The 27,912-nt window shown below is 42.7% G+C and overlaps 3 protein-coding genes across 3 annotated transcripts in view; all 3 read right to left on the bottom strand.

The window, feature by feature from the left end:
- Positions 1 to 21,178, bottom strand: part of LOC140503311 (uncharacterized) — a 43,410-nt gene extending 22,232 nt beyond the window's left edge. Inside the window, exon 1 of the mRNA XM_072607188.1 lies at positions 21,089 to 21,178. The gene's annotated coding sequence lies outside the window, so the exon portion shown is untranslated. The remainder of the gene's footprint in view (positions 1 to 21,088) is intronic.
- LOC140503310 (uncharacterized) lies at positions 446 to 26,176 on the bottom strand. The gene is made up of 5 exons (XM_072607187.1): positions 26,088 to 26,176; positions 24,670 to 24,739; positions 22,135 to 22,261; positions 21,089 to 21,184; positions 446 to 6,120 (listed from the first exon to the last, which is right to left on the bottom strand). The coding sequence occupies exons 2-5, from the start codon at positions 24,700 to 24,702 to the stop codon at positions 4,052 to 4,054; spliced, it is 2,325 nt and encodes a 774-aa protein (XP_072463288.1). The 5' UTR covers positions 24,703 to 24,739; positions 26,088 to 26,176; the 3' UTR covers positions 446 to 4,051.
- The window catches only part of LOC140503314 (uncharacterized), a 29,148-nt gene continuing 17,056 nt past the window's right edge, over positions 15,821 to 27,912 (bottom strand). The window contains 1 exon segment of the mRNA XM_072607194.1: positions 15,821 to 16,969. Coding sequence (XP_072463295.1) covers positions 15,948 to 16,969 — 1,022 coding nt within the window. The 3' untranslated portion in view covers positions 15,821 to 15,947.

The raw sequence follows: 27,912 nt of genomic DNA, 5'->3' as shown, positions 1-27,912 counted from the left end.
GCATGTCTATGGTTCAGACTGGCTAACAACTAGTTGGGGCAGACAGGTAGCCCTATGGCTAAAGTCCTTGACCCAGAATCAGGAAGGTCTGGGTTCAAATTTAGCCTCAGACACTTACTGTGTGAGCCTGACCAAGTTACTTATTTGCCTTACTTTCCTCAGCTCTAACAGTATATACTTTCTAGGGTTGTTGTGAGGATCAAATGAGATATTTATAAAGAAATCTGACTGATATAATGTAGGCCTATATAAATGCTTACTAAGTCCCTACTATATGCAGGCTATGGTAAAGTAGGGAGAAGTTCATTGCAGGACACTGGACAGGAGGCAAATTTCTTTCTTTCTTTTCTTTTCTTTTTGGCCACAGCAATTCATGAATCCATCTGTCAGGGAAAAGACTGTGATCTCTACGGTGATGGGAGTGCTCAGACTGGCACAACACAGGTTCAGATAATCTTTTTAAAAAATAGTTTATTCTAAACACACTTAAGAAATACAAACAGGCAAACAGAATACAGAAGTGATCTCAAAATGAAACTATAAAATCCAAACTATTTACATGTTGATTTTAAAAAGCAAAACACCATATAAACATTATCAATTTGTCCTTTATGCCCTTACAATATCTTTTCAGTGTCAGCATACATACCTTTTCTATGGTTGTCCTTGACTTAAAAAAAAAATGCAGTCATAGGCCATAAAGAGAATAGGAATAACAAAGAGAGAGCTGAGGGCTGCAACTGATATTTCTGTGTTAGATGACCCCAGATGAGCCCTTCAGCATACTCACCCACTCCGGCATTGTTTTTTCTACAATTTCAACTGCAATTTCCATATTGTTCTAAAACTTGAGAGAGTCTGTCATGTTTCATTCTTTCTCCTGATAATCATACTGAATGTTTTCTCCCACATGAATTCTCTTTAGAAAATACTGGCATTCTTTGAAAGTCTCAAAGAATTCACTTATGAATAGCTTATTAATTATCTCATTTCTCCTTCTGAGACTGATCTGTCATTAGCCACTTCTGGTTTGCTGTGTTTGGACACATTGTCCATTTATGTAAGTTCTCATATAATAGTTTCAAATAATTTTTAATTTTTTTTTTTTACTTTTCTATATGTATAATATTTTTCTCTGTTTTTTTCTAATTTGGTAATTTGATTTTCATCAATTTTTAAAATGTTTTCTTGACATCTTTATGTTTTTACAACAATCATTTGTCAATATATGCTTCACACACATACAAGCATCTCCACACACTCTCCCTCATGGTAAAAAAACCCATCAAGCTAAACAGGTCAATATAGAGCCTTGTCTGCATATGCCACATTTGGGATCCACAGTCCACTCCCCAAGTGCAGAGAGTGTTTCTTCATCTGAACTTTGAAATCTGTATTGATCCTTTCATTAGTTCAACAACCTTTTTGTGTTTCACTTGAGAGAACTGTAGTCACTGTATATGTTTCTTCACTCTATAACTTCACTCATCTCCCCAAGTTTCTCAAAATTATTCCCATTTGCCATTACAGTGCTGTCATATTCCATTAAATCAGTATTTTGCAGTGTATTCAGCCATGTTCATCCACTTTGCTTCCAATTTTTTTTTTCTTTTTTTACCACAAGATGTTGCTTCTGATATTTTGGCATATACGGGTCCATTCCTTCTTCACAGGAGTGGATTCATTGGGGTCAAAGGAGCTATTTAGTAACTTGTCTGGAATAAAACAAGTTGTTTTCCAGAACAATGGTACCAATTCCTAACACCACTAAGAGCACACTTAGTGTGTCTGGTTTCCCACAACGACGATTTTCACCTTGACAGTTTGCTGGGTATGAGGTCAAATTTCAGTTAATTTGTATTATTTTTATTATTAGTAGCTTAGAGCATCTTCTCTTTTATTTTGGTTACAGTTTCTTCCTTCATTCAATTCCTTTGTACACTTATCAGCTGGAAAATGGTCTGCATTTTATGTTTGAGTCAACTCCCTATATGTTTTGGAAATTAAATTATCAGATTTTGGAAAATATGGTTTTCCATTCTATAGCTTCTCTTATTCTATTTTATTCATGAAAAGTTTTAAATGTATCGTTAAAATTTTATATTTTATCCCATACTGGAGATAGAATTCTCTTTGAGGTTCTCAGTGAAATGACTGCTTTATTAAATGGTATAATATCAAGGGTTTTAGATGACTGGTTTTTAATGGACATGATCATGAAGGAGCTGTACACTTTTCCTATTCTCATTTGGGGACGGGAGGTCAGAAGCTTTTTGGGCCTAGAGAAGATGGTACACAGACTTGGAAAAGACTGACTTGTGGTTAAGAATATGATAAGTCTAGGTTGTATACCAGGGTACACATTGGGTTTGGACATGTATCAGGTGTTGGCAATCTTGATCTTCAAATATTAAGAGAATTATTTGAATTTTGGAGTTGTTCTAGGATTTTTTTTTTGTGGGTTACTTTTTGGAGTTAAATGAAATATTAATTTTGAACTCTGGTATTCTAAGTCCTTGCAACTGTTAAATAACAGAATATATGAGAGAAGAGGGTCAGGAGTTCTCTCCCACTTTGGACTTGAAGGATGAAAACTCAAATATGAAGGTAACCCACAAATGTTAAACCACAACAATGCCCAGAGATTCCTAAAGATGCAGATGCCAGAGATTAGAAGACCTAATCAGATACTTAAAGGAGTATTTTAGAGTTGTGATTACTGTAATACATAATTTGGAACATAATGTTTGGGGGACTGCCAATATACACTGAAATAGTAAGAATGAATTCAACTTCTTAGTTTTTTTTTCAATCCTACTACCTGCCACATATGAATTTTTTTCCCTTGTATATTTCCCTAAGTGTGTAGTAACAGAATTGTGTGTAGCTGTCAGGAGGAACATTAATTACGTATTTTTCCTATGGATAATATTAACAAAATGCCCTGCTTATATCATGTTTCACATTTTGTAAAAGATCTTTCCAGACATGACCTCTTGGAGCCTCACAACAGCCCTGTGAGACATGGCCACTACTGGGGCTATTAAACCCAATTTACATATGAGGAAACTGAGGTTCTGCAAGATTAAGTGATCTGCTAATGGTACCCACATTTAGAAAGCATCAGGGGCAGGCTATGAATTCAAGTCTTCCTGAACCCAAACCAGCTCTCTGTACAATGGAGCACTGACTCTCTCAATATGTCTTCCAGTGATTAGGGTCTCTGTGTTATTCATGATTCTTTAATAGAGAATCCTCAGTTTAGTACCGAGAGCTCTCCAGTATGACTCCTGCCTACTTTTCAAAGCTTACTTATGCTTCCCATCACACATTTTCCACCCCAGACCAACTGGCCTGCAATGTATTGTCCATGCACAATGTTCTCTGTTCTGAATGTATGCCTTTGCACAAGTGGGGTTCCCCCATCTGGAATGAAGTCTATCCACAATCCCTCTTACAAGAGAATTCTTGTATGGTCCATCTACCATGTCCTCTTTACAGATTCCCACCACTATTGAATTCATTTCCATCTTGAAATTAGTTTGTGTATCTTTTGTGTCTCCTTCCTGATCTACATGTAGAGGCCCTGCTCTAGTAGACGGTAAGCTCTGTGGGGGCAGGAACAGCTAGTTATCCTTACTAACTCCAGCCTCTAGCATAAAATTCGGTGCATAAACAGTATGTATTTAACAAATGTCTGTTTGATTGAAAATTCAGTTTCATAAGGGGAAAAGCTTCCCCACAATCAGAAAAATCATGAAACTACTCTCTAGGATGAATTATTTGATGGTAAATGAGGAAGGAGTATTGATTAATGGAGTTTCACACAACTCTGAATTCTTTCATGTACACTAAGATCTGTTCCACGTAAAAGACCTTTCCAAACTCACAACCTTCAATTTCCTGTCTCTGTGCCTGGTAAGCTCTCCCTCTGCACTGACACCTTCTGAGAAGCCTAGCTCTCTGGAGAGCTCCGCTCAAAGACCACATCATGGAGGAGGCCTTTTCTGATCTCTTCGGTTTGCTTCCAGTCCCAGAAATGACACTGTACTTAGTTATTTGCGTACACATTGTTCCTTCCAATAGAATGTAAGCTCACCGAGGTCAGGGATTGCATCATTTCTGTTTTTGTATCCCCAGTGTCTAGCATAGTGCTTTGCATAAAGTAGGCTAATAAATGTTCATTAAACTGAATTGGATTGAATTCATTACATTTATAAGGCTTCTCTCCAGTATGGATTTTCTGATGTCTTATAAGGTCTGTGCTCCAGCTGAAGGCCTTCCCACATTGATTACATTTATAAGGCTTCTCTCCAGTATGGATTTTCTGGTGTCTAATAAGTTCTGTGCTCCTGCTGAAACCTTTCCCACATTGATTACATTCATAAGGTTTCTCTCCAGTATGATTTCTCTGATGTACAGTCAGGGAAGAGCTCCGGGTAAAGGCCTTCCCACATTCATTACATTTAAATGGCTTCTCTCCAGTATGAATATTTTGATGTCTGATAAGGTCTCTACTCCAGCTGAAGGCCTGCCCACAGTGACTACATTCATAAGGTTTCTCTCCAGTATGAATTCTCTGATGTACAGAAAGGGAGGAACTCCGGATGAAGGCCTTCCCACATTCACTACATTTATAAGGCTTCTCTCCAGTATGAATTTTTTGATGTCTAATAAGGTCAGTGCTCCGTCTGAAGGCCTTTCCACATTCACTGCATTCATAGGATTTCTCTCCAGTATGAATTCTCTGATGATAAATAAGAGATGAATGTTGGATGAAGGTTTTACCACATTCATTACATTCATGAGGTTTCTCTCCAGTATGAATTCTCTGATGTACAGTAAGGTTTGCACTCTGCCTGAAGGCCTTCCCACACTGACTGCATTCATAAGATTTCTCTCCAGTATGAATTCTCTGATGGCAAATAAGAGATGAGTGTTCACTGAAAGCCTTGCCACATTCATTACATTTGTGGGGTTTTTCTCCAGTGTGAATTCGCTGATGTACAGTAAGGGATGAGCTCTGAGTGAAGTCTTTCCCACATATATTACATTTATAAGGTTTTTCTCCAGTATGAATTTTCTGATGTCTAATCAGATCTGTACTGCGCCTAAAGGCCTTCCCACATTGATTACATTCATAAGGTTTCTCTCCAGTATGAACTCTCTGATGGTAGGTAAGAGATGAGTGATGGATGAAGGCTGTACCACATTCATTACATTTATGGGGTTTCTCTCCAGTATGAATTTTCTGATGATAAATGAGCTTTGTATTCTGGATAAAGGCCTTCCCACATTCATTACATTTATAAGGCTTTTCTCCAGTGTGTATTCTCTGATGTCTAATAAGATCTGTGCTCCAGCTGAAGGCTTTCCCACACTGATTACATTCATAAGCTTTCTCTCCAGTATGAAATCTCTGATGATAAGTAAGAGATGAGTGATGCATGAAGGAAATACCACATTCATTACATTTATGGGGTTTCTCACCAGTATGAATTTTCTGATGGTAAATAAGTTTTGTGCTCTGGCTGAAGGCCTTCCCACACTCATTACACTTATAAGGCTTTTCTCCAGCATGAATCTTCTGGTGTCCAGGAAAGTCTGTGCCCCAGCTAATGACTTTCTCACACTGATTATTTTCATAAGCTCTCTCTCCATTAGTCTTTCTATGAAAATGAATAAGGTCTGACTGATAACTGAAGCATTTCCCCCATTCATTACAATTAGAAAATGTATTCCCTGAGTTGATTTCTGTATGTTTAACTAGATTTGAATATTGCCTGAAGGTCTTTTCATCAGTATCACATTCATGTTGACTTTCTCTGACAGAACCCTTCTGCTGTAGAGAAATGAATGAGGCCAGACTGAAGCTTCTCCCAAGTTTAGGACATTCCTCACTTTGCCCTTTAGGAAGAGTTTTCTGGGAGGTAACTTTCAAGTGCTCTGAATGACTTTCCTGGTTTCTCTGCTTCATTTCTAACTTGACATCATATTTCCAGTCTTCTCCCAATCTGAAGTCCTGCGGGCTGTCACATCTATGTCTCTCCTGTGATGATTCATCCACAGAAATGGCCATCTTTGGAAAAGACTCACTAGTTTCAGGCCTAGTCTCCCAATCTGAAGGAAATAAAAAATACAAATATATCCTTTTCCCCTTACTGGCAGAAAGTAAACTGCTTTATACTTTGTCTCACTTTCCTTTTCCTTAATCAAGAATAATCTCCAAACCTGACATTAGCTCACACTTGTGGTTATTTAACTTCCAAAGAATTTTCAAATATATATATATATATATGAAAATTCTTGCAACAATATTGGATTATAACAACAAGACTGGGATCTAAGTAGGGCAATATGAGGCTCAGTATGGTTAAGTGACTGTTAAAAATAAAGTTTTTTGACATCATATTAAGAGAGACAAGTTAAGTTCAAGTATCCAAGCTAAAAATGTTATATCCCATTGAACTACTAAAAAGATTGGTAATTGATGAGACAGTTAAGTTTTAAGAAATCAACATCAAAGAATAGGGACATGAAGACCACAAGAGAAAAGTCATAATGTGGAAAGAAAAAATTCTGAAAACTACCAATAACAAGTTTCAAAAGAGATGACGGATAAATTTCTAACCTAATAATAGGTTACACAACAGAATTGGTACATGCCATGCCACATCTAGCTATTTGTCCTTGTTACATGAGAATAAAGTAGTTATATGCAGACTGGGCATCATATTTAACAAAATCTTTCATGCTGTTTTGGCAGGTTAAGAAAGTAGAAAGTGTTTTGGATATGGTATGCTAAAACAAACTTATAAGCTGTTTAAGCTGCAGTGCGCAAAGAGTTTCGATTAATGGGCTGATGCCAACCTTGAATAAGATCTCTACTATCACATGGACTTGGCTGTGTCCTATTTGACAGTTATCAATGACTTCAAAGAAGACATTCTTTAGATATCTGCAGATGACACAAGACAAGGCTGGATATCTAACACACTGGAGAACAGAAACAAAATTTCAGAGTATTTGAGGCAGATATGGTTCACAGATGAAAAAGAGATAATATTAAAGGGGATAAGCCAAAGGCAGTCCCTTCTTTGCATCTGCACAAGTAGATGGGGTAGAAGTGGTTAAGTAACCAGACACATGAGAGGGAAGGTCTGGCAATTTCAGTTAAACTGCAATATAAGGCAAAATGTTTGGCCAATTTGGCTAATTGTAAGCTCAACATGAGGTTTTAAAGAGAGGAAGAATTAATTACAAAAACACCCGCTTCATGGCAATTTCCCACTTTTGGATAATGACAGATCATTTTGCTGCCCTAGGAGAGCTGGAGAAGGCTAGAGATGTGGAAACAAGGTCTGATGAAAAAGAACTCAAAGTAGGATGGACAACAGGTTAGTGGAGCAGAGAACACGAAAAGGGAATGCACCACTGTCATCTTTAAATACATGAATAATAGTCATGTGTCCTTAGAAATACTTGTAAATAAATTGTGCTGCCCAGTCCACAAAGCTTTTCTTCAATAAATACTTATTAACAAACCATCTGCTGTGGACACTACTGCAGGCTCTGGGTTACAAACGCAAAACCAAAACTGCCTGACTTCAAGGAGCTTCCACTGCTACCCCATATGATGGCCAACTGGAGACCACTGGATTTGTAAAAGGACCCCTATTAAGAACAGTGCTTTTTTATGTCAACAGGATTATCTATTTTTCAGATGTCAGACAAAAGCAGGAGCAGGAGGTTTATTGGTTCTTAGTTTGGTCCTTCCCCCCTCTGGTAGTTTCTTTATATCTTTACATCTTAGTGAATTTCTATTTCTGAAATCCAGCGATTCAGAATCTCTACTACCTGTTTTTATTAACCTGAACAATTCGTATTTATTTTTAAGGCTAATTCAATCATTTCATCTATTTTATATTTTTGTGTGGAATACTATGTTTTGGTCCTGTTATCTCTCCAGTCTAGGGAAAACAACATGAGTACATTCCTCTCAGCACAATTTGTGGTCACCTGAAGTGCTAAAAAGGTCATTACATCAGAGGTCAGATTTGACCATAGTCTCCAAGGCCAGCTTCGTATTTGCTATTCAGGACTCTGTTTTTCTGAAATAGAATGAGTTGAATGGCTCTAATGATTTACTTTAGTTCCACTCCATTCACTATGAACTTTTCAGTTTTGATCCTGTTAATGTGGCTTTCTTCTCTCATTTCTGGATGAAATTAGCTGTCTGTCAATTGTATTGATCCTTAAAAAAACTTTATAAACTAAATATTATTTTTGCTTTTATTTTTTTCTCTTCTGATTTTCAAAACTTTTACACTTACTTGGGATTTTCTAATTTTACAGCTGAATTAACATAAAATTAACATAATTTTTTTCATATGTTTTTGGATGCATTACTACAAAATTTTCCTCTAGGGCCTATCTTAGTAGCAACACATAAATTCATCTATGTAGAACCACTGCTGTAATTTCCATTTACTGTTTCCAAAATCTTTGACCCTACCATTTGTAGCATAACATTATTTAAACTCCACTGAAGTCTGGGTCTTTATTCATATCTCCCTATTTTATTATGGCTTTTAAAGCATGTATTTTATTATATTTCTTCCATTCAGTCATTTATTCATAAAAAGCTTTCATGCTTGAAAGTAATCAGTTTTTGCCACAGTGCCATTTAATGCTGAAAAAATAGGCAAATTTCTTAAGATTCTCATTCAGTAATAATGCACTTCTATTATAGCTTGGATTTCTAATATTTTGTTTAAGTATGTACTTTTAAATCTTTCTATCAGGCTTATCTAAGCCTGTTAGATACATTTTTATCACTTCTAATTATTGACTATTTAAAATTCTGTTTTTTTCTTTAGATACTTGGGTGCTATGCTAATTTGGAACACATAATTAGAGTTTTATTATCTATGCTGCCTTTAAGTATAATATAGTTTCTTTCTCTTATGATATCATCCTTTTGTTTCTTGTTCCCCTGTCCAACATCATGGTTACCATAGCTGCTTTTCTTGGACTGCAGCATAAGTTCTAATACATCTCCTTGTTTTAAGTCTTTGTGAATATTTTAAATTATGTCTCTTTAAATTCCAAATTGCTAGGTTTTACTTTCTAATCCATTCTGCCATCATTTTAATATTATGGGAGAGTTTATCCTGTTAACATTACTTTTTATTTTAATGTCTCATTATTTCCTCCACCAAACTTTGTTATGGTCCTCTAGTCCTTCCTTGTCCTTGTCACTGCAGTCTACTTTGACTGTTATTATGTCCTTTATTTTGCCTTGCCCAGCCTCGACAAGTTTATGGTTTAGATCATGCTCTCTTCCAAACCAGGAACACTGTTTAATTTACCTGTGGTACCCCATTTTTTCATAAAGATATTTCATTCGTACCTTTTATATTTACATAAGTTTCATGATATACCCTCCCCAAAGAGGCCTCCCTTGTACCAATGAATAACACTTATGCAAAATCAATCCCCAGAGCCTTTCAATCTGACGACATATACAATACTACGCGGTATGAAGTCCCCTATTTCTCTACCAAGAGGAGGGAGGGAGATATCATCATTTATTTCCCCAAGACATTTCAGCCCCAGGTTATTATAATAATGCATGCTTAGCTTATCTATTCTAACAGGCTATCTCTGCTCTACACAAGCCCTCCCCTCTTCCCACTTTTACTTAACAGCAAGCCCTTTCTCCTAATGGGGATGTCCTATGCATGGAACTAAAAGCTCCCCACCCTATCTCCCAAATTTGAGCCTTTGTCTGACAGAGGTTGGAAACCCTGCAAAAACATCTACTAGAAATTGCAGCTATTGCTTTTGAACACCCAGCTCGTCTACACCAGAAGATAATATTGTGTGGGATAGGACCCTCGTGTCACCATTGAGAGGCAAAAAACACAACCTGGCACTTGGTCTGGTGGGTGCCTCTTGCAGACTCATCAATCTCCTTCCATTTCATGTCATACCTGGGCTCCTCTTTTCTGGTTGGCTCTTTTCCATGTATCTGGAAAGCACTCCATTAGCTTGTCTTTTTTTGGGGTAACAATACTGATATATACTTGCTCCACCTCTTCAAGTCCAAAAGTGTCTCCAATTAAGCTACCGATGTCTTTTCTTGAATGTAGTTAAGACGCACCAATTGATAATCTGGGGTTTTCCACATGCATTGGTCCTAATGTTTCATGAAGAAATGTTTAAGTCTCCCAAAAGCAGCTGTAGCAGACTGAGAGCACCTCACCTTCAAGACACACTATTGTTTAGATATACTTTCTCTAGAGCATTTAAAAAGGACAAGATCTCCCACTGCATCTGGGCTCATCTCCAGTTGTTCTGATCTATGTCTTGCCACTGGACTCAGATAATCGTGGAGGAGACAATGAGGCTGCACAGCCCTGCCTCACTTAAATCCAATTCACTTGCAAGTCAAGACATCATTCTCCTGATGTCATCATTCCTCTTTGAGAATGAAGGACAAACAACAACAATCTTTTTGGATATCCAATCCCTGGGCTCAGTTCTCTTGGTTTCCTGGAAAAACACTTAAAGAAGGTGGGCCTCACAAAAATATAATATTCTACCCTCAGTGGACACCATCTACCTCTTTTGAGCTCAGCAGACTCATTCATTTCCCTTACTTTTTTTTGTTTTAACACTACATTTGCATGTAAAAGTCCCTCTTCAGAATCTATAGGCACAAAAAATACCCTAAATCACTATTGATCAGAGAAATGCACATTAAAACAACTCTGAGGTACCAACTCACACTTATCAGAGTGGCTAATATGATAGAAAAGGAAAATGTTGGATGTTGGAGGAGATATGGGAAAACTGGGACACTAATCCACTGCTGCTGGAGTTGTGAATTGATCCAACATTCTGGAGAGCAATATGGAATTATGCCCAAATGGTTACAAAAATGTGCATACCCTTTGATCCAGCAACCACTGCTTGGTCTATATCCCAAAGACATCTAAAAAATAAGATCTATGTGTACAAAATATCTATAGCAGTGCTTCTTTTGGTAGCTAAGGACTGGAAATCAAAGGGATACTATAATGGTAATTTAAATGGGAAGATCTTTCACATTCATTAATAGGCCCATGTGACCTGCTTAAATCACATGGAAGCCTAAGTCACAGGGGGTGGGAGGATCTTGCTGAATGAGTGGAGCAGGAAGAGGTGGAGCTGGAGCAGAGCTGAGAGAAAATTGGTCAGAGTAGTCAGAACTGGGAAGGAAGCAGACAAACAGCCAGCTGGCTGTGGGTGAGAGAAGGGTATTTTGCTTAGGGGAGCCCGTTTGTGGGAAGGCCTGATAATACGTACAGACTTCTTGGTTACTACGATGGATTTGGCTTTCTGGTGTCTGAATAAATGTTTTTCTTCTGCCTTCTATATGGAGAGTCTGTTATACTTTGCAATTCGGAACTACACTGGCATATTCATAGCTGCCATCAGTGCTGTGAATGTTGCCTTGGCAATACAGAAGCACACCAACTGGAAAATGGCTAAACAAGGTGTGGTATATGATAATAATGGAATATTATTGTGCTATATATTGCACTACAAGAGATGACAAGCAGGATGACTTCAGAAAAACCTGGGAAAAGTTACATGACCTGATGCATAGTGAAGTGAACAGAACCAGGAGAACACTGTTCACAGGAACAGCAATATTTTTTGATGAAGAATGGTGAATGACTTAGCTATTCTCAGCAATACAATGATTCAAGACAATCCCAAAGGACTAATGAGGAAAGATGCTATCTGCCATCAGAGAAGGATTTGATATTGATTGTTATTTTTCACTTTCTTCCATTTTTTTCTTTTAGCCTAATCTTCTTATACAAAATGACTAACATGGAAATGTTTTATATGACTGCATATGTATAACCTACATTTGATTGCTTATCATCCCAGGGAGGGGGGATGGGAGGGACAGAATTTGGAACTCAAAACTTTAAATAAAGATGTTAAAAAAAAAGGGGGGGAGAGTTAAAAGCAAAACCTCCCTGCCCAACTCTTCCTGTAAATAAGAAAAAGAATGCTTTGAAGTAACTGATTCTATTAGATGTCCTTCTCACTACCAAGATGAGGGAGGAGGGTTTCATCGTTTATTTCACTGGGATTCAGATTAGTCATTAAGATAATCTAAGTTTGGCTCTCCCCACTCCCAGTCCTAATTCCAGTGATTTTGCTCATGGTTGGAGAAGGGTATCCTGTATTTCAAGGCATCATTTGGTTTTGGGTAGATCATGTCTCAAACTTACTGTTCATTTATTGCTGTTGAGTGATTTATGCTGGAGAACCTGGTATGTGAGAGCTCTCCTAGTCACTATGAGATATTCTATCCTGGAAGTTATGAACCTCTTTGCAAGTATTCTGTGAAGTCCACTGATCTCTCTGGGTTCAAACACTTTGGGGTTAATTTTACGATTCCCTGAAATATTATTTTCAGTCCTTTTTTTATACTGCTTTTCTGCAAGAAAATTTTTGTAGATTATCTTGTCAACATCTGTCTTCAAGGTCGGCTCTCTTGACTTGTTCTTCCAATTTTTCAGTCTTCTGACTTTGTCATCTACCACTAGAATTTTGAGCTATTCCTTTTCCATTTTCATGTTTCAGAGTGTCCTCTATGTTAGTAAAATTTACAATAGCTTTCATTAAACTCTCTATATTGTCCTTCAGTTTCTTTAGTAGCCTTTACTATTCACTCTAGGAGGTCTTATAACCAACTGTTCAGTATTCTTTGGGGTTTTAGCTATTCTTTCTACAGAATTAGTCTCTTCTGAAGCTTTCCTCACACTATGTTACCTCAGAATGATTCTTAACTTTATTAGTTACAAATGTTTTGTTTGCTTTGCACACCCATTTCTTCCGTGGTGATTTTTTGATAAAAATGTATTTTGTTTCCCATCTTTTAGCTGTTTGTTAATTGTATAGAGCGTGTTTCTTACTGTGTTGAAGTAAGGATGGAGATCAGGGCTTTGGATGTGATCTCGTGCTCAGTCACATTGCTGAAAATCTCATGATTTGACTAGTCTTCTCTCTGCATTATGTATCCTGCTTCCTTGTTTATTTAAATTCTTCCTACTGGTCCTGAACAACTGTCTTGTATATTCCAAGTTCTACAAAATGAAACAGTCAAAACTAAACAAAAACCTGGCCATTCCTTCACATCACACCTCTTTACATTGACAGCTTCTGTACCAACTCAAGTTCCCAAATTGAAAATGAATGATATATGGATTAACGTTAATTAGGTTTTTGTCTAGCTTTTAGGAAAACAAAACTGAAATATCTTTCTGTTGTCTAAGAATGTAAGTTAATAATGATAATATTATTTAGACTGCATTCCCTTGGTATATGAGCTGTTTCTTCCTGGTGAATTGCAAGATTTTTCTCTTGAATCTGAAAATTAGTGCTGACATTGATAACAATAATACATTAATATTAATATTGTACTTCTTGACACTTTATATGCCTAGAAAATCTTGTTTCAAGATGTACATGTCTGAATCATTGTTTAAACTACAATAATGGTGGGCTCCTAGTCAGGGATGGTGACAAGAGAAGATAAGAATTTATTTCCTTAATGTCTTAGAAATCTAATACAAAGGAATTTAGACTGAAAAAAGGAGGAAAAGAAAACTGCTCATGAACATCCACCAATTTAGATAGTGTAAAGAATAGCTATAATATATAAAGAGTAGCAGTTACGACATACATTCATAAGTGATAAAATCCAAGAAAGAAAGCTTAATAAAACCCATGGCCTCAGATGCCTATACATAGATGCAAAATATAGGTGATAGGCAGAATCAACTAGAGAGCTAATCCAAGGAGGCAAACCTGACTTCTTCAGAATCACTGAGATAATAAGATGATATCCAACACCACAGATGATGGCTCTGAAATGGTATAACTTATTTGAAAAAAAAAAAAGCCAAACACAAAAAACTTGAAAAAGAAAAGATGTGGTCGAAGTGTTTATGAATATATCTTTTAAGCAGAAAATCCAAGAATTATAAGAGAGTATGGTAGAGAATACTCAGGTGAAGATCAAAGATCAATGAAGTCAAAGATGAGCAATATTCTCTGACTTTGGAATCTTTGTCATGAGAGTATACTATAGAATGAATACACTCTGGACAGGAAGAAGAAACAAATTATCAGAAAAAAGAAATCCAAGACTTGTTTAAAGTCTTAATCTGGAATTAATTATGGAAGCTGTATGCCTGGCTGTCTATGGGAGTTCTCCATCACATGTAGAAAAGCAAATACTTGAGAAACTGGCTTTAATGATAAATACACCCTATCAAAGGTGGGGGGGGGGGAGGGACCAAAGGGGGAGTTCTCTTCTGTATTTGATTCACATAATTGTGGAAGAAGAGACTGATGGGGTGGAAATGATGGGAATCTTGGAGGTTTGTGAAATGATCATTCCATATTAAAGGCTGTGATTGTAAAAGACAGAAAATCCAGCAGTAGTCTGATATGCTTCCTAACTTTTGAGAGAGAATGCCAAGCATGAAAGGATACACACAGTAGTTTAGAGTTCAAGAAAACGGCTTTTGAAAAGGTCAAGGAATGGAAGACGAACCATCACAATATGTCATCATCTTGACATTTCAGGAGAACTAAAGTTTGATTAGATAAGGTTGGCAAAAAAAAAAAAAAGTGAAGAAATTGGTTAGTTGTATCAGGGAGAAGAGGATGACCTAAAAGAAAAAAAGGATATAGGGCATCACAGTCAGAAAGCATGGGACAATCAAAAATGATCTTAAAACAAAGAGCTGCTAAATTCCTCACTAGTCCATTTTCCCTGCCAAAGACCATGATCTTTGGACTGAGAAGAAAAGAATATGACCTATAGGTAATTGCTACCCAGGATAAGTGAAGAGATAATGAGAGAAACAAGTGCCTTTGATGACTTGGTCCAGATGAACTACCTATTTGGGTATTAAAAGCTGTAGATATAGTTGGTGTCAATAATTCTTCAAAAGTTATTTTTTTAAATGTTCACATCAATTATTTTTGAATATAGGCTGCCTCCTCACTGAGCTTTCCCTTTCTAAGTAAGAGGGGAAAGCAGTTACACAATATTTGACAATCTTTGGAAAATCATGAAGTAATTGAGAAATACTGTAGGACTGGAGAACAATTTTTTTTTTTTTAGAGGAAGAGACTAGAGTCTAAAAATTATAGACTGACCTTAATTTTGGCAAAATTCTAGAAGAGATCACTAAAAGGACAGATAATAATTAACACCTAGATAGGAAAAATGGTAATAAAGTGTTGGCCACAATATGTTTTCTGTCAATAAATCCTATCAAATTATACATATCTCCTTTTTTGATAAAGTTACTAGACTGACACATCAGGAGAATGTTTTATATAGTTGACCTAGATGTTAGCAAAGAATTTGAGAACGAGTTTTATGTTATTTTTTGGAGAAAAGATGGAAGTACAGGCTGGACAACTCGATGGATATGGAACTAGGTGAATGAAGAGACCCACAGGGAGTATGTAAAACAGATCAGTGTCAACTTCTAAAATCTCCAAGGATCAGGGCTTGTCTGCGTGTCATTTAACATTTTTATCAAGGTCTCATATAAAATCACAGATGGGCTGCTTACCAAATTTGTCAGCAAAACAAATGGAGAGAAGGTTAGCGTGGGAAGACAGATTCCAAAATCAGAAGATAACATTTAGAGATAAATGTAAGGAATTTGCTAAAGTCTCACACTAATTACATTCTGACGATTTCTCTGAAGTATGAAGACTCCAGTGGTAAACAAAGAATAAACGCTGGTTGGAAGTTTATTCACATTCATTAATTTACAAAATTTCGGGCAACTATTCAGTTCTCTGATGTACATCACAAGTTCATGCCCCGGTTAATTACATCCCCACATTCATTATAAGACTTCATCACCAGGGTGAATTTTCTGATGTCTAATAAGTTCTGTACTCCAGCTGAAAGTTTTCCCACATTGAATACATACATAAGGCTTCTCACCAATATGAACTTTCTGATGTTTAATACAATCTATGCTACACCTGAAGGCTTTCCCACACTGGTTACATTCATAAGGTTTCTCTCCAGTATGAATTCTTTGATGCACAGTAAGGGATGAGCTACGAGTGAAGGCCTTCCCACATTCATCACATTTATAAGGCTTCTCTCCAGTATGAATTTTCTGATGCCTAATAAGGTCTCGATTCCAAGTGAAGGCTTGACCACAGTAATTACATTCGTAGGGTTTTTCGCCAGTATGAATCCTCTTATGTACAGTCAGGCATGAACTCTGGCCGAAGGCCTTCCCACATTCATTACATTTATAAGGTTTTTCTCCAGTGTGAATTTTCTGATGTCTGATGAGGTCTGTACTCCGGCCAAAGGCCTTCCCACATTGATTACATTTGTAAGATTTCTCCCCACTGTGAATCCTCTGATGGTAAGTAAGGGATGAGTAATGTATGAAGGCTTTGCCACATTCACTACACTTATGGGGTTTTTCACCAGTATGAATTTTCTGATGATAAATAAGCTTTGCATTTTGGCTAAAGGCCTTCCCACATTCATCACATTCATAAGGTTTCTCTCCAGTGTGACTCCTCTGATGGTAATTAAGCTTTGTTTTCTGGCTAAAGCACCTGCCACACTCATTACACTTAAAAGGCTTTTCTCCAGTGTGAAGTTTTTGATGGTAAGTAAGTGATGAGTAATGCATGAAGGCTTTACCACACTCACTGCATTCATAAGGCTTCTCTCCAGTATGACTTCTTTGATGGGCAATGAGTTTTGTGCTCTGGCTGAAGGTCTTCCCACATTCATTACATTTATAAGGCTTTTCTCCAGTATGAATTTTCTGAAGTCTGTTAAGATCTGTGTTCCAGTTAAAGGTCTTCCCACATTCACTACATTCATAAAATTTCTCTCTGGTATGGTTTTTATGATACTGAGCAAAGTCTGACTGATGATTTAAAGATTTATCATATTCTTGATACTTAGAACATCCCTTCTCTAAGGCAATTTGCATACCTTTAATTAGGTCTGAATATTTTCTGAAGTACATGCCACTTGTATTACATTCTGGGTGACTCTGTCCTAAAGGAACTCTCTGCTGAAGAGCAAGCACTGGGCCCTGACTCAAGTCTCTCTCAAATATTTGATGTTCATGGCCTTTCCCTTTGTTGGGAGTTTTCTTGGATGTAATTGATAATTGTCTAGAAGGAATCCTTTGGTTCCCCTGCTTCTTCTCTAATTTGAAGTCCCAGGGACTGTTGCTGGTGAGTCTCTCCCAAGATGATTCTTCCAGAGAAATGCCCAGCTTTGTAGGAGACTCTTTGGCTTCAGGCCTAGTCTCCCAATCTGAAGAAAATAAGAAATATAAATATATCTTCTTCCCTCTTGTGGGACCAAGAACACTGATTTACATCTATCCTCAGCTTCTGTCTCCTCAAGGAGAATCTTCCAACTTGAAAGGGCAGAATTAGCAATAGTCAAATACCATTCCCTCATATTCACAAGGTGATTTACTTTATAAAATTTTGGCTTTGGATTCTTACCAGGAAGCATGGAAACATGATTCCATTTTACAGATGAGGAAACTGAGTTGGAGAATAGTTAAGCAACAGCACTAAAGTCACAGTGTTGGGGAAGGCTGAGCTGGGACTAGAACTCAGGTCTTGTGACTGCTGATCCAGCGCTCTTTCCTTGAGACAATGTACAGACGTAGAGGGAAGTGACGCCTAAGGTGCACTTCATCCATCTGAATGAATTCAAGTGTCCAGGCCCAAAATAATGAATTTCCAAGGGACTAAACGGACACCAAGGCACGACAAGAGCAAACACTTATCAATCCCTCAGGAATCAGGGCACACAGGTGCGGTACCAGAAGATGGATTCTAGGTTGTGCAGATGACCCAAAGCCAGGCTGGGGAGCTAACACACTGGACAAGGGATCAGCTACAAAGATTACTCCAAAACATGTCCTGCTTATGCCCAAGGAAGGAAATACAAACAGCAATGTGTGTCCTGCAGATGGGGCTGAAGAATCTTGCCCAGGTCCTCACTTGCTCTGGTCAAAGCCAGACCAGACTGACCACCTCTCAAACACAGTGCCCAGCCCCAGACTTGGATAATGGGTATGGCGAGGGCCCCAAGGAATGAATGGCTGAAAACTCAGGGGAAAGTGAGCCTGCAAAGGAGAACAAAGGACACCTCTCAATATTTGAAAGATGTCAGATGGAATAATAAATATAGCAGGTATCTACTTGTGGGGTGTCCTTGGGCTGACAAAGGAATTCCACAAACTTGCCCTTCTCTGACCCTAATAATAGAAGTACCAAGAGTATGCTGCTAACACACATTGACCTCTAGAGAGCTTGAAGGTTTGGCAAGTGCTTGACTTGACTTTCCACTGCTGGGATGGCTGCTCCCACCCTATAAATGAGAGTAGAAGTTCTCACAGCCAGCAATAGCCAGAAACAGAGCGAGCCGCTTTGTTGAGGGTGTGTGCCAAGGTTCATAAACCTCAGTTAGAGATGAGACAAATAAAACATTAGCTTCACCTTCCTTCTGCTCTGGATGGATCTTGTCTGGTGGTTCCTATTTGACTGTGAGTTCCCTGAGGGCAGTCTGAGGATATGAGTTTAAATGGCCAGCCCAAGGTCACCTGGGAGTCAGAAGTGAGACTGACACTGCTCATGATAAAAGCAAGTATTTTGCTAAGCATTTTACAAATATCTCCTTTGATCCTTACAGCTCTGGGAAGAAAATGATATTATCCTCATACAAATGAAGAAACTGAGGCACACAGAGGTTAAGTGACTTGCCCAGGGCCACACAGCTAGTAGGTGTCAGAGGTTGGATTTGGACTCAGGTCTTCTTGACTCCCTACCAGCTGCATCATGACAGAAGCCCACGTCCAAGTCAATTCTGGTAAGTATACTGAGCTCCCTCTTTACAGAGTATGTGTACCCCTGGGGAAGCTGGGGGGTGGGGAAGGCTTGGGACCACAAGTTTCAGCTTCATGAGAGAACTCTGACCAGTGCTGTCCAAACTCTCGAGCCATTCCACAAAGGGCTGAATTTGACCCCTCTAGAAGCGTTGGCTGCTCAATACCATCCACCAGAGAACTTCCTCGGACAAAGCCCCTCACTGAGTGGGGGGCTGTCTGGTATACCCACAGGCCATCCCAGCTCAAAGCCCCAGCCCTTCTTCTCCAGGCACTGCTAGGGAAGATGAGACAGACAAAAGAGGAGGTGGGGGTGGTACCTGTCCCTCCACCACTCTCTGTGCCTGGCCTGCCCTCAGGTCATGCCCCCAGGCCACAGAATCCTCAGTTCTCTGCCAGGCTTCCCTCGGTGCTGTTTCCTGCACAAGATTTTCTTTTATTGACTCCCACCTGCCCCCAATGTATTGCTGGGCATTTTTCTTGTACTTACTTCTCTGTGCACATCTATCTTCCCTCCAGAACATGAGCTCTGGTCTCATACCTTCCACTTCTGAACATGGGGCCTGGCATTCAGTAGGCACTTACTAAATGCTTATTGGATGGAAGAGCTCTGCGTCGTCATTAGCGAGACACCAACAATCCCATGCCCCTCTTTCTGGCGTGTTCAGTGCTCACAACTACCCTGGGGGGTGGGGGAGGTTATTGACAAGTATGATTATACCAGTTTTACAGACAAGGAAACAGAGGCTAAGAAAGGCCGAGGGATGAGCCAAAGGATGTGACTCATTTAAACCCTCATCTAAATCACTAAAAATGTCCTCCTGGCCACAGGCCCTAAAAGAGGTCCTGGAGGCCTTCCTGCAGACCCCTCCTCCAGAGCCCAGGGGGTCCTGACTCTCCCTGGCTCCACTCCGTCATCACTGACCTCAGAAGTGTCCAACTCCCAGGAGCACCTGGACCCACATTCCTCCACACCGGGGGTTCCATTCCCATTCATAATAGCAACAGTAAGAGTTAGCATTTCCATCACATTGCAAGGTTTGCAAAGCACTTTACACAGATAATCCCTCTGGATCCTCACATCACCCTAGAATGAAGGTGCTTCTGTTATCTCCTTCGCACAGGTAACGTGACTTGCTGGGGGTTACACCTCTAGTAAAGGCCTGAGGTCACGCTTGAACCCAGGTCTTCCTGATTCCTACCAACCCCCCTTCCTGCCTGGAGAGTGCTTTCCTCATCGAAATCCTACAAGGCAGGGATTGAACTCGTCACTCCCATTTTACAGATGAAGGAACTGAGGCTGGGAGGGGTTAGGTGATGTGTCCAGTCACGCTGTACACAGCCCCAAAGCCACCCATCTTTCCCTCACACTCCCTGACTCTTATTCACCACAAGAGCGAGGGGAGATAGCTTCAGATGCCCATCAGACACCCCCAGAGAGAGCAGAGAATAGGAAGAAGTCATCCAGGAAGGAGGGGGATGGGAGAACCAGCAGCAGGGAGTGGGAGGAGGGCTAGATTTCAGGCCCCCAACTGGGCCTCCTTCCAACATTCCTGAGACATCACTGGGTCATGACTCTGCCCTGACAAGAAGCCTGGAGACCCAAGACTGACCCCTGGAGGCCCCTTTAGCCAGGCTGCTTTCTCACTGGGAAGGCTTTGCCCTCCCTTCTCTACAGCTCAAAGTCCAGCAGGGTTGTGGCCTGGCCAGGAGGTGAGTGAGTCTCTACACTTTCCTGGCTGTGGGAACCCTCACAAGACTCCTACTACCCAAGCACTGGAGCACTGGGCCCCTCATTCAAATGCAATCATGTGTGTGGGGTGGAGGAGTTGGGGGAGTGTCACCAGGCCCTGCTGTTTCAAATGGCTCATCTCATGTCTAACCAGGGAACAACAAATGCCTCCTCTTCCCCTCTAACTCTTGTAATGAAAAATCAAACACCTGGGTAAGGAATGATTGGGTTAGGGGGCGGTAGTAATAAGGAGCCTAAAGTGGTAGCCTATCAGGGAGATCATTCTGGACCAGCTGGGCTGGTGTGGACAAGAGCCTTTCTCTGCACCAGTCTCTCCCCAAGGGTCTGCTTTCAGCTCACTCACCTGGACAGGAACCTCGTGGGCATTCTCTCTTCTGTATCCCCGGGGCTGCCCCTTGCTCCAGCTGGGAGATCACTTCTGGTTTGGGAACTGGAAGCCCTGCTCATGGAAAATGGGAAAGTGCTGAGGACAGACAGGCACCTCCCGAGTCCCTTCTGGCATCTGTCTCTTCAGGACAGGCAGCCACAGTTTGTGGAAGGCCCCAAAGCACAATCCTATGGATGGCTGCAGGCTGCTCTTGTGAGGCTTTCCAGAGAATGGGGGGGAGGGGGGAGAGTGGGTCAGTGAGGGACTAAGCTACTTGGAAATTCCTTTAGTGACAAAAATATGGTGCTGATAAACCAGGAAGAACTAAAAGTGAAATAAGACTACAGAGCAATTTCCCTAATGGATAGCGACGCCAAAACTTTGAAGAGTAGCAAGGAGATAGCGTAGATCATAGGAATCATACACTATAACCAGGTGGGATTTATACCAGGAATGCAGGGTTGGTTCAATATTAGGAAAACTATCAATATAATTGATCAAATCAATAACAAAAACAACAGAAATTATGTGATTATCTCAATAGATGCTGAAAAAGCTTCTGACCAAATACCACAGCCATTCTTATTAAAAACACTAGAGAGCATAAGAATAAAGGGGTCATTTCTTAAAATGATAAGCAGTAGCTATCTAAACCCATCAATAAACATTATCTGTAAGAGGGATAAGCTAGAAGCTTTTCCAGGGAGACGAAACAAAATGACCTTCTTAATGGAAAGACAAGAACATTTCACTGTCAAGTGAGTGAGCATCTACACTGGGACTTGGGTGGGGGGCAGACAGGAGAGGAAAAGAGGGGTTCAGGAACAGGGCACCCTGATGCAGCTGCCAGAGAACAGGGAGTAGAAGGGCCCTAACCCTTGGCCACAAAGGGCTTGGGCATCTCTGGGTTCTGCCCACTAAGCAGGAATGCTTAGCAAGTGAAACACCCTGGAGGATCCAACAGGTGAGGAAGCAAATCACTCCCACCCCAAGAGGTGGGGGCTGCAGCCAAGCATCCTCACCTAGGGCCAGCAGGTTCCTGTAGTTCTCCAGCATGACCTCCTTGTACAATTCCCTCTGAGAAGGGTCCAGCTGCCCCCACTCCTCCTGGGTGAAGTCCACGGCCACATCCTTGAAGGTCACTGACTCCTGAAACACCAAAGAGGCATCTGCTCACCCATGGACCAGCCCACATATGGCACAGACAGCCAACAAGGGTCAAATGCAGTTTGTGTGGTTCTCCCATCCCTCAGGACGGGGTCTGAGTGCTCTGGGTCTTGAGGACTTGGGTGCTCTGTTGTGACACAGAGACAGTGACTCCCATCTCCTAGCATTTGAAGGCTCCCAAGGACCACCTTCTTTATCCTAATTTTACAGAAAAGGAAACAGAATCCTGGGGAGTTACATGACTAAATGCCTGAGCAGAGCTGAATTCTGGTGTCTGGACAGTCCAGTGCTCCTTCTCTGAACCCCCTGCTCAATGCTGAGCACCCCCAAGGGAGCGCCAGCTAATCCTTGATCCTCACTGCTCAAGGGTGAACTGAGTGAATACCTTGCCACCAACCTGGAGATCCCCAAGGCTAATGTCGTCCTCCAAACAGTCATGCCCCATGAGGTCAGACTTCAGGGCCTTCTTTGGAGGCTTCTGGGTAGTATCTGCTTTATGAAGACCAGCCTCACTGAGTACCAGGAGGCCAGCCACTGTGGGAGTTAGTCTCAGGTCAAGGTAACCACCAGTATAAACTTGGCCTGGCCCCTTCTGCCAGGTGGTAGAAAAGGAGGCAAGGAGAGGAAAGCTTAGGGCAACTGGAGGCACCACAGCGCACAGCGTGCTGGGTCTGGAGTCAGAAAGACCTGAGTTCAAATGCTATCTCAGACACTTACCTGGGCAAGTCACTTCACCTCTGTCTGAGGAGGTGATGACCTGCATTAGTGGAGGGCCTTTCCTCACTTGGGAGTTCCCTATACCAATGAAATCACTGCACCAACTCCTACCCCCCATCCTTTAGCGACCCAATGTAGCCCCTCCTCCCTTCTCCCCCCACCCCTGCCTCACTCCTTATAACAAAGCGTTAAAAAAGAAAGGCATCACTAAAAAAAGGCTTTTTTAAATATGGAGGATAGCTCACTAACACGGTGCCTCGAGATTTCCACGGCATTTTTACCAACATGATTCTACTGAAACTCCCAACACTGTGAAGCAGGCGCTAGTACTTCTGTCTGACAGATGCAGAAACTGAGGCTGAGGAAGATGATGTGATCTGCCCAGGTCACACAGGCGGGGAGTGTGTGTCTGATAGAGGATTTGAACCCAGGTTTTCCTGACTCTGAGTCTATGTCTAGGTATTCTAAGAAGGTGAAATGGGATGTATGGGCATTGTGGGCAAAACTGCAGAGATGGGAGATGGAAGGCTGAGTCTGGCGAAGAGGCTAATTTGGCTGGAAGGTATTAGAGGTAAAGAAGAGGGATGTGGGAAAGAAAGTCTGGACAAGGCAGTGAGATGCTGGTTGTGGAGAATGTGCAAAGTCAGGCTGAGGACCCTGCAGGGCACCTGTTGTTGGGGTCGTCCTTCGTTGCCAAAGAAGACCGTGCCATCAGAGAAATGATGACCTGACTGGCACTTGACTTTGTTTGAGTGAGGGAGGGCTGTGCAGGTCACCAGCCTCACCTCTCCTCCTGAGCCATCTGGATCCAGTGACCAGATGTTCATCAGGATGACTGGAGATGACCCAGGATGTAACAGGAACAGGAATAGTGAACAGGCCTGTTTAAGAAGTAGTTTGGGGATAGACCCTTTAGTGAGGCATAGAAAAAAAAGACTATGAGGCTGGGAGGAAAACAGCAACAGTTACTACTGATAATCACCCTGAAGCCGGGAGGGTCCAGAAGAAGGGTCCAGGAGCCAGCCCTTAGGCAGGGGCCTAATGACCTCCAATGTATGAGCTTCAGAGTGCAATAGGTTTAAGGTTTTAGGAAAGGAAGGGAAGGGAGGGGAGGGGAGGGAAGGGAAAAAGCAGGGCACCTAGCAACTGGGCAAAGGCCTGGATGGGAAGGGCAAAGGGAATGAGGAGTGTGACTGTGGTGGAAGAGGGCTGGAGGGGAAGGCAGCCCTCACGTAGAACACACTGAGGACGGCTGGGAGAGATGGCAGGGAAGGGTTGATTGCAGGTCTGCAGCCTGGAGACAGGTGAGGCCTGCACTGAGCTCAGTCTGGAGCACAGTGACCCGGAATTCCTTGCTGTGGGGACGAGTAGTAAAGCGGAGAGGGACACAAGACAAATGCTGGAAGTGTAGACCCACCCCAATGGCCCTGGCCACCTTGATTTGCAGGATCCTCGGTTCAGAGCTGGAAGGGACCTTGGAGGTTGAGTGCAAACCCCTCATTTGGCAGATGAGGACACTGAGGCCCAGAGAGGCTAATTGATTATCTGGGGTCATTCAACTAGTAAGCATCTAAAGCATGATTTGAACTGACTCCCCATCCACTATGGAGAAAATCACGTCCACACCAAGAGCCTAGGTGCCACCGCGACGATGGGAGTGGGTTCCAACTCACCAGGGCCTCGGTTCTCAGGACCCCGGGGGCCATTCCCTCTCAGGCCAGGGTGGAACCTCTGAAGCAAGAGCTGGGGAAGAGAAGAGAGTGGTGAGCTAAGCAGGGCCCCATGTTTTCTTGCTCCTTGCAGACAAGGGGCTTTGCAGCCCGGGGCCAGGCACGGTTTATGGAGATGAGGAAGCTCACCCTGAATGTAGCATGCAAGCCCAATGCTGTATGCAGGTCACAGGAGGGGGCTACCTTGGGGAGCAGGGGAGGAGGTGTCAAAGACTGTCAGCTTCAGCCCATACTGGCTGTATGACTGAGCCATGACAAACCCCCACAGCCTCAGTTCTCCACTCTGCAATGCTGAGCTAACTACCCAAGCTCCCTCCCTCCCTAGGCTGTCCTAAGGAAAGGAGCTGTCCCTTTCAGGACCTCTGGCTGCAGGGCAGAGCTCTTGTGCTGTGCCAGACTGCCCCAACCCTCCTCCCCTCTCCAAAAGATTTCAGATAGGAGTTAACCTACTAAACTGGCACGCCCTAGGATGTCATACTGACTGAAGCCAAGAGGCAATTATTTTTTCAGAAACTAAATGACACTGATGAAGTTAACAGACCCAAACTCTCAGGAGTGGAGAGGTTCTTATGCCGGACTCGAGGTCAGTGGATAGATTTTTTGGGGGGTGGGGCTGTGAGCTTGGATGGTGAAATAAGTTACAGCTTTATTTTCAGAAACTCCTAATAGAGCCCTTCCTTTAATTATCTAAATACATAATTCTGGGCAAGGCTGCACTGGCCTACCAAGGGGTCTGTGACCCCAAAGGGGGACTGGCAACTCTCTCAATGACAGCTGGGCTGGGGCCCCCTGGGGCCCGGAGTCACCGACCAGTGGGGATCCGAGGCAGGACTCGAATCCAGGTCCTGCTGCTCCGAAGCCCTCCCTCTGGGCTCTCCCCCTCACTCCCTCTCACCTTCCTTCGCTCTCAGCCGGCAGCCCCTGGACTAGCTGGGGGTGAGGGGAGGCCTAGAGGGGCGAACCCCCCCAAGCCTCTCAGAGCTCACGCTTCACTTCAATGACATGACCGCCCTCGAAGGACTGAGCCGACACGAGACCCCACGCGCAGAGGGGGGTCCTCTAGATTGGGGGGCACGGCACTCCCGGCTCCAAATGGGGGACGGGGATACCTAGCTCTGAGGGTCCAATGCAGGCGAGGATGGGGGCGGGGCACGGGACCACTGAATCCCCACAGGAAAGGAGCGGGGATCTGGGGATGCTCGGGTCCCCAGCAGGCTGGGGATGGGGTGCGGGTCCCTGGGTCTGCTGGGGATGGGGAGGAGGCAGAGGGAGGCCACCGGACGCCTGGGCCCAAGGACTCTGCGGCTTCCACGGGACGCCGGGGTCCTGCCCACTCAGGCCGGACCTTGGGGGAGACTCACCCCGAGAAGCTGCGGCCACGAGGTCACGGGGAGGGGGCGGAGTGGAAAACGGAGGAAGCGGAAGTGGACCACGGCGCGGGCATCCTGGGAAATGCAGTTCGGAGTCCCGGGGAGCTTGGTGAGCATGCTCAGGAGGAGAGACCGGTGCTCCCTCCCTGGTCCTCCCCTCTCCATGGAGGCCTGAGGGGCGGGGCGGGGCCTGGGGCGGGGCCTGGGGCGGGGCCGGGGCGGGGCCTGGTTGTGTTCGTCCTTCGTTGCCATCAGAGAAATGGTGACACGACTTGCACTTTGTTCTGAGTGAGGGAGGGCTGTGCAGGTCACCAGCCTCACTGTCCTCCGGAGCCATCCGGGTCCAGTGACCCGATTCGGGGTGGGGAGGTGGGAGGGGCAGTAGGCCCTGCAAGTCTAAGTACACAGGGCCGGGGGCGGGGCATAGGCTTTGTTCGAAGTTGGGGGGGAACCAGAATGGGCGGGGCTGAAAAGAGGTAGGCGGGGTCCACCTGGGATGGGCGGGGCCAGAATGGATGGGCGGGGCCAAACCAAAGGTGGGCGGGTCCAAGAGTGCTTTCTCCTCCCTCCCCTTCAGCAAGGCGATCTCTTCCGGGGATTTTCCTGCCATGGTCTGAAGGGCTGCTTGGAGGAGGAGCTTAGGGCTGCCCCTCCCCCTCCCCCACGTGCTCTCCACATGGGCCCTCAAGGCTCCTGCTTTCCTACTCTCCACCTTGTTCACTCATTCAGTCATTCACTCACTCATCCATCCATCCATCCCTGGTCTGCCTACTAGAGCCAGCAGGGATCCTGCCCTGCGGTTGAGACACAAGAACGGGCAAAAATGTCTACAAAGACCATTTCTTTCAGCAGCGGTACATGCAGCGACGCTTATGGACAACACAAAATCCAGTAGACCTGAAACAGAAACAGCTCTCGGGGCAGAACCCAGCGGGGAGGGCAGCCAGACAGCAGCCCCGAGTGACACAAAGCTGGTAAAAGAAGGCCAGCTTGCTGAAGTCGCAGCTGCTTGTGTTGTTCTGAGATTGCGCTAATTCTGACAACGGTTAACATTCGAAAACACAGGCGCTCCATAGGCCACCACCGCACCCTCCCTACGTGATGCCATCAGTTACAGCAAATGGAGAAGTTCTGAATGCTGTGGATGAGTGCACTTACCAGGCTGTGTACTTTCCAAGGATGTACACATGGATAATGAGGCTGATGCACACATAGCCAGAGCTAGCTCAGAGTATAGGAGGTTGTGACGGAAAGTGTCAGAGAGAAGCGGTATTAGACTAAAATTACACCAAACTGAACATCTACAGAGCCATTGTACTGATCTCATTGTCGTATAGTCTACCAGTGCCATGCACAGAAACTGAATCAATTGCTTCCATTTGAATTGTCTTTGGAAGATTCTGAAGATCCGCTGGCAGGATAAAGTACTTTCTCATACTGAGGTCCTTTCTCAAACTACACCACCAAGCATTCAAACTCTGCTTCAGAGAAAGCAACTCTGATGGGTTGGCTATATTGTTTGAATGCAAAAGGTATAATTGCCAAAATATCTATTTTATGGACAACTCACACAGGGCAAGCATTCACAGATGTGAGTGATACAGGGACACCCTCAAAGTGTCTCTTAAGAACTTGAGAATTGTGTGACAATGGGAGACACTGCTCAGCATGGTATGCCCACATCAGAGAAGATGCTAATCTTTATCAGCAAAGAAGAATTGAAAAGGCTCAAACAAATGCAGGATGTGCAAATTTAGAGTATCCACACAGTCTATTTGTACCTAACCTATGGTAGAGCATTCCAAGCTGGTCTGAT

The sequence above is a fragment of the Notamacropus eugenii genome, chromosome 5 (genome assembly GCF_028372415.1).
Source record: "Notamacropus eugenii isolate mMacEug1 chromosome 5, mMacEug1.pri_v2, whole genome shotgun sequence".
In the NCBI taxonomy this organism is placed as follows: Eukaryota; Metazoa; Chordata; class Mammalia; order Diprotodontia; family Macropodidae; genus Notamacropus; species Notamacropus eugenii.
This window is presented reverse-complemented; position numbering and strand designations above follow the sequence as displayed.

Coding starts and splice junctions, on each gene's coding strand:
- LOC140503310 (XM_072607187.1), bottom strand. CDS start 24,702: ATGGCCCCCGGGGTCCTGAGAACCGAGGCCCTG. Junction 22,262..24,669: donor TCCTGAGAACCGAGGCCCTG/GTGAGTTGGAAC, acceptor TTGGTGTTTCAG/GAGTCAGTGACCTTCAAGGA. Junction 21,185..22,134: donor CAGGAACCTGCTGGCCCTAG/GTGAGGATGCTT, acceptor TTCCATGAGCAG/GGCTTCCAGTTCCCAAACCA.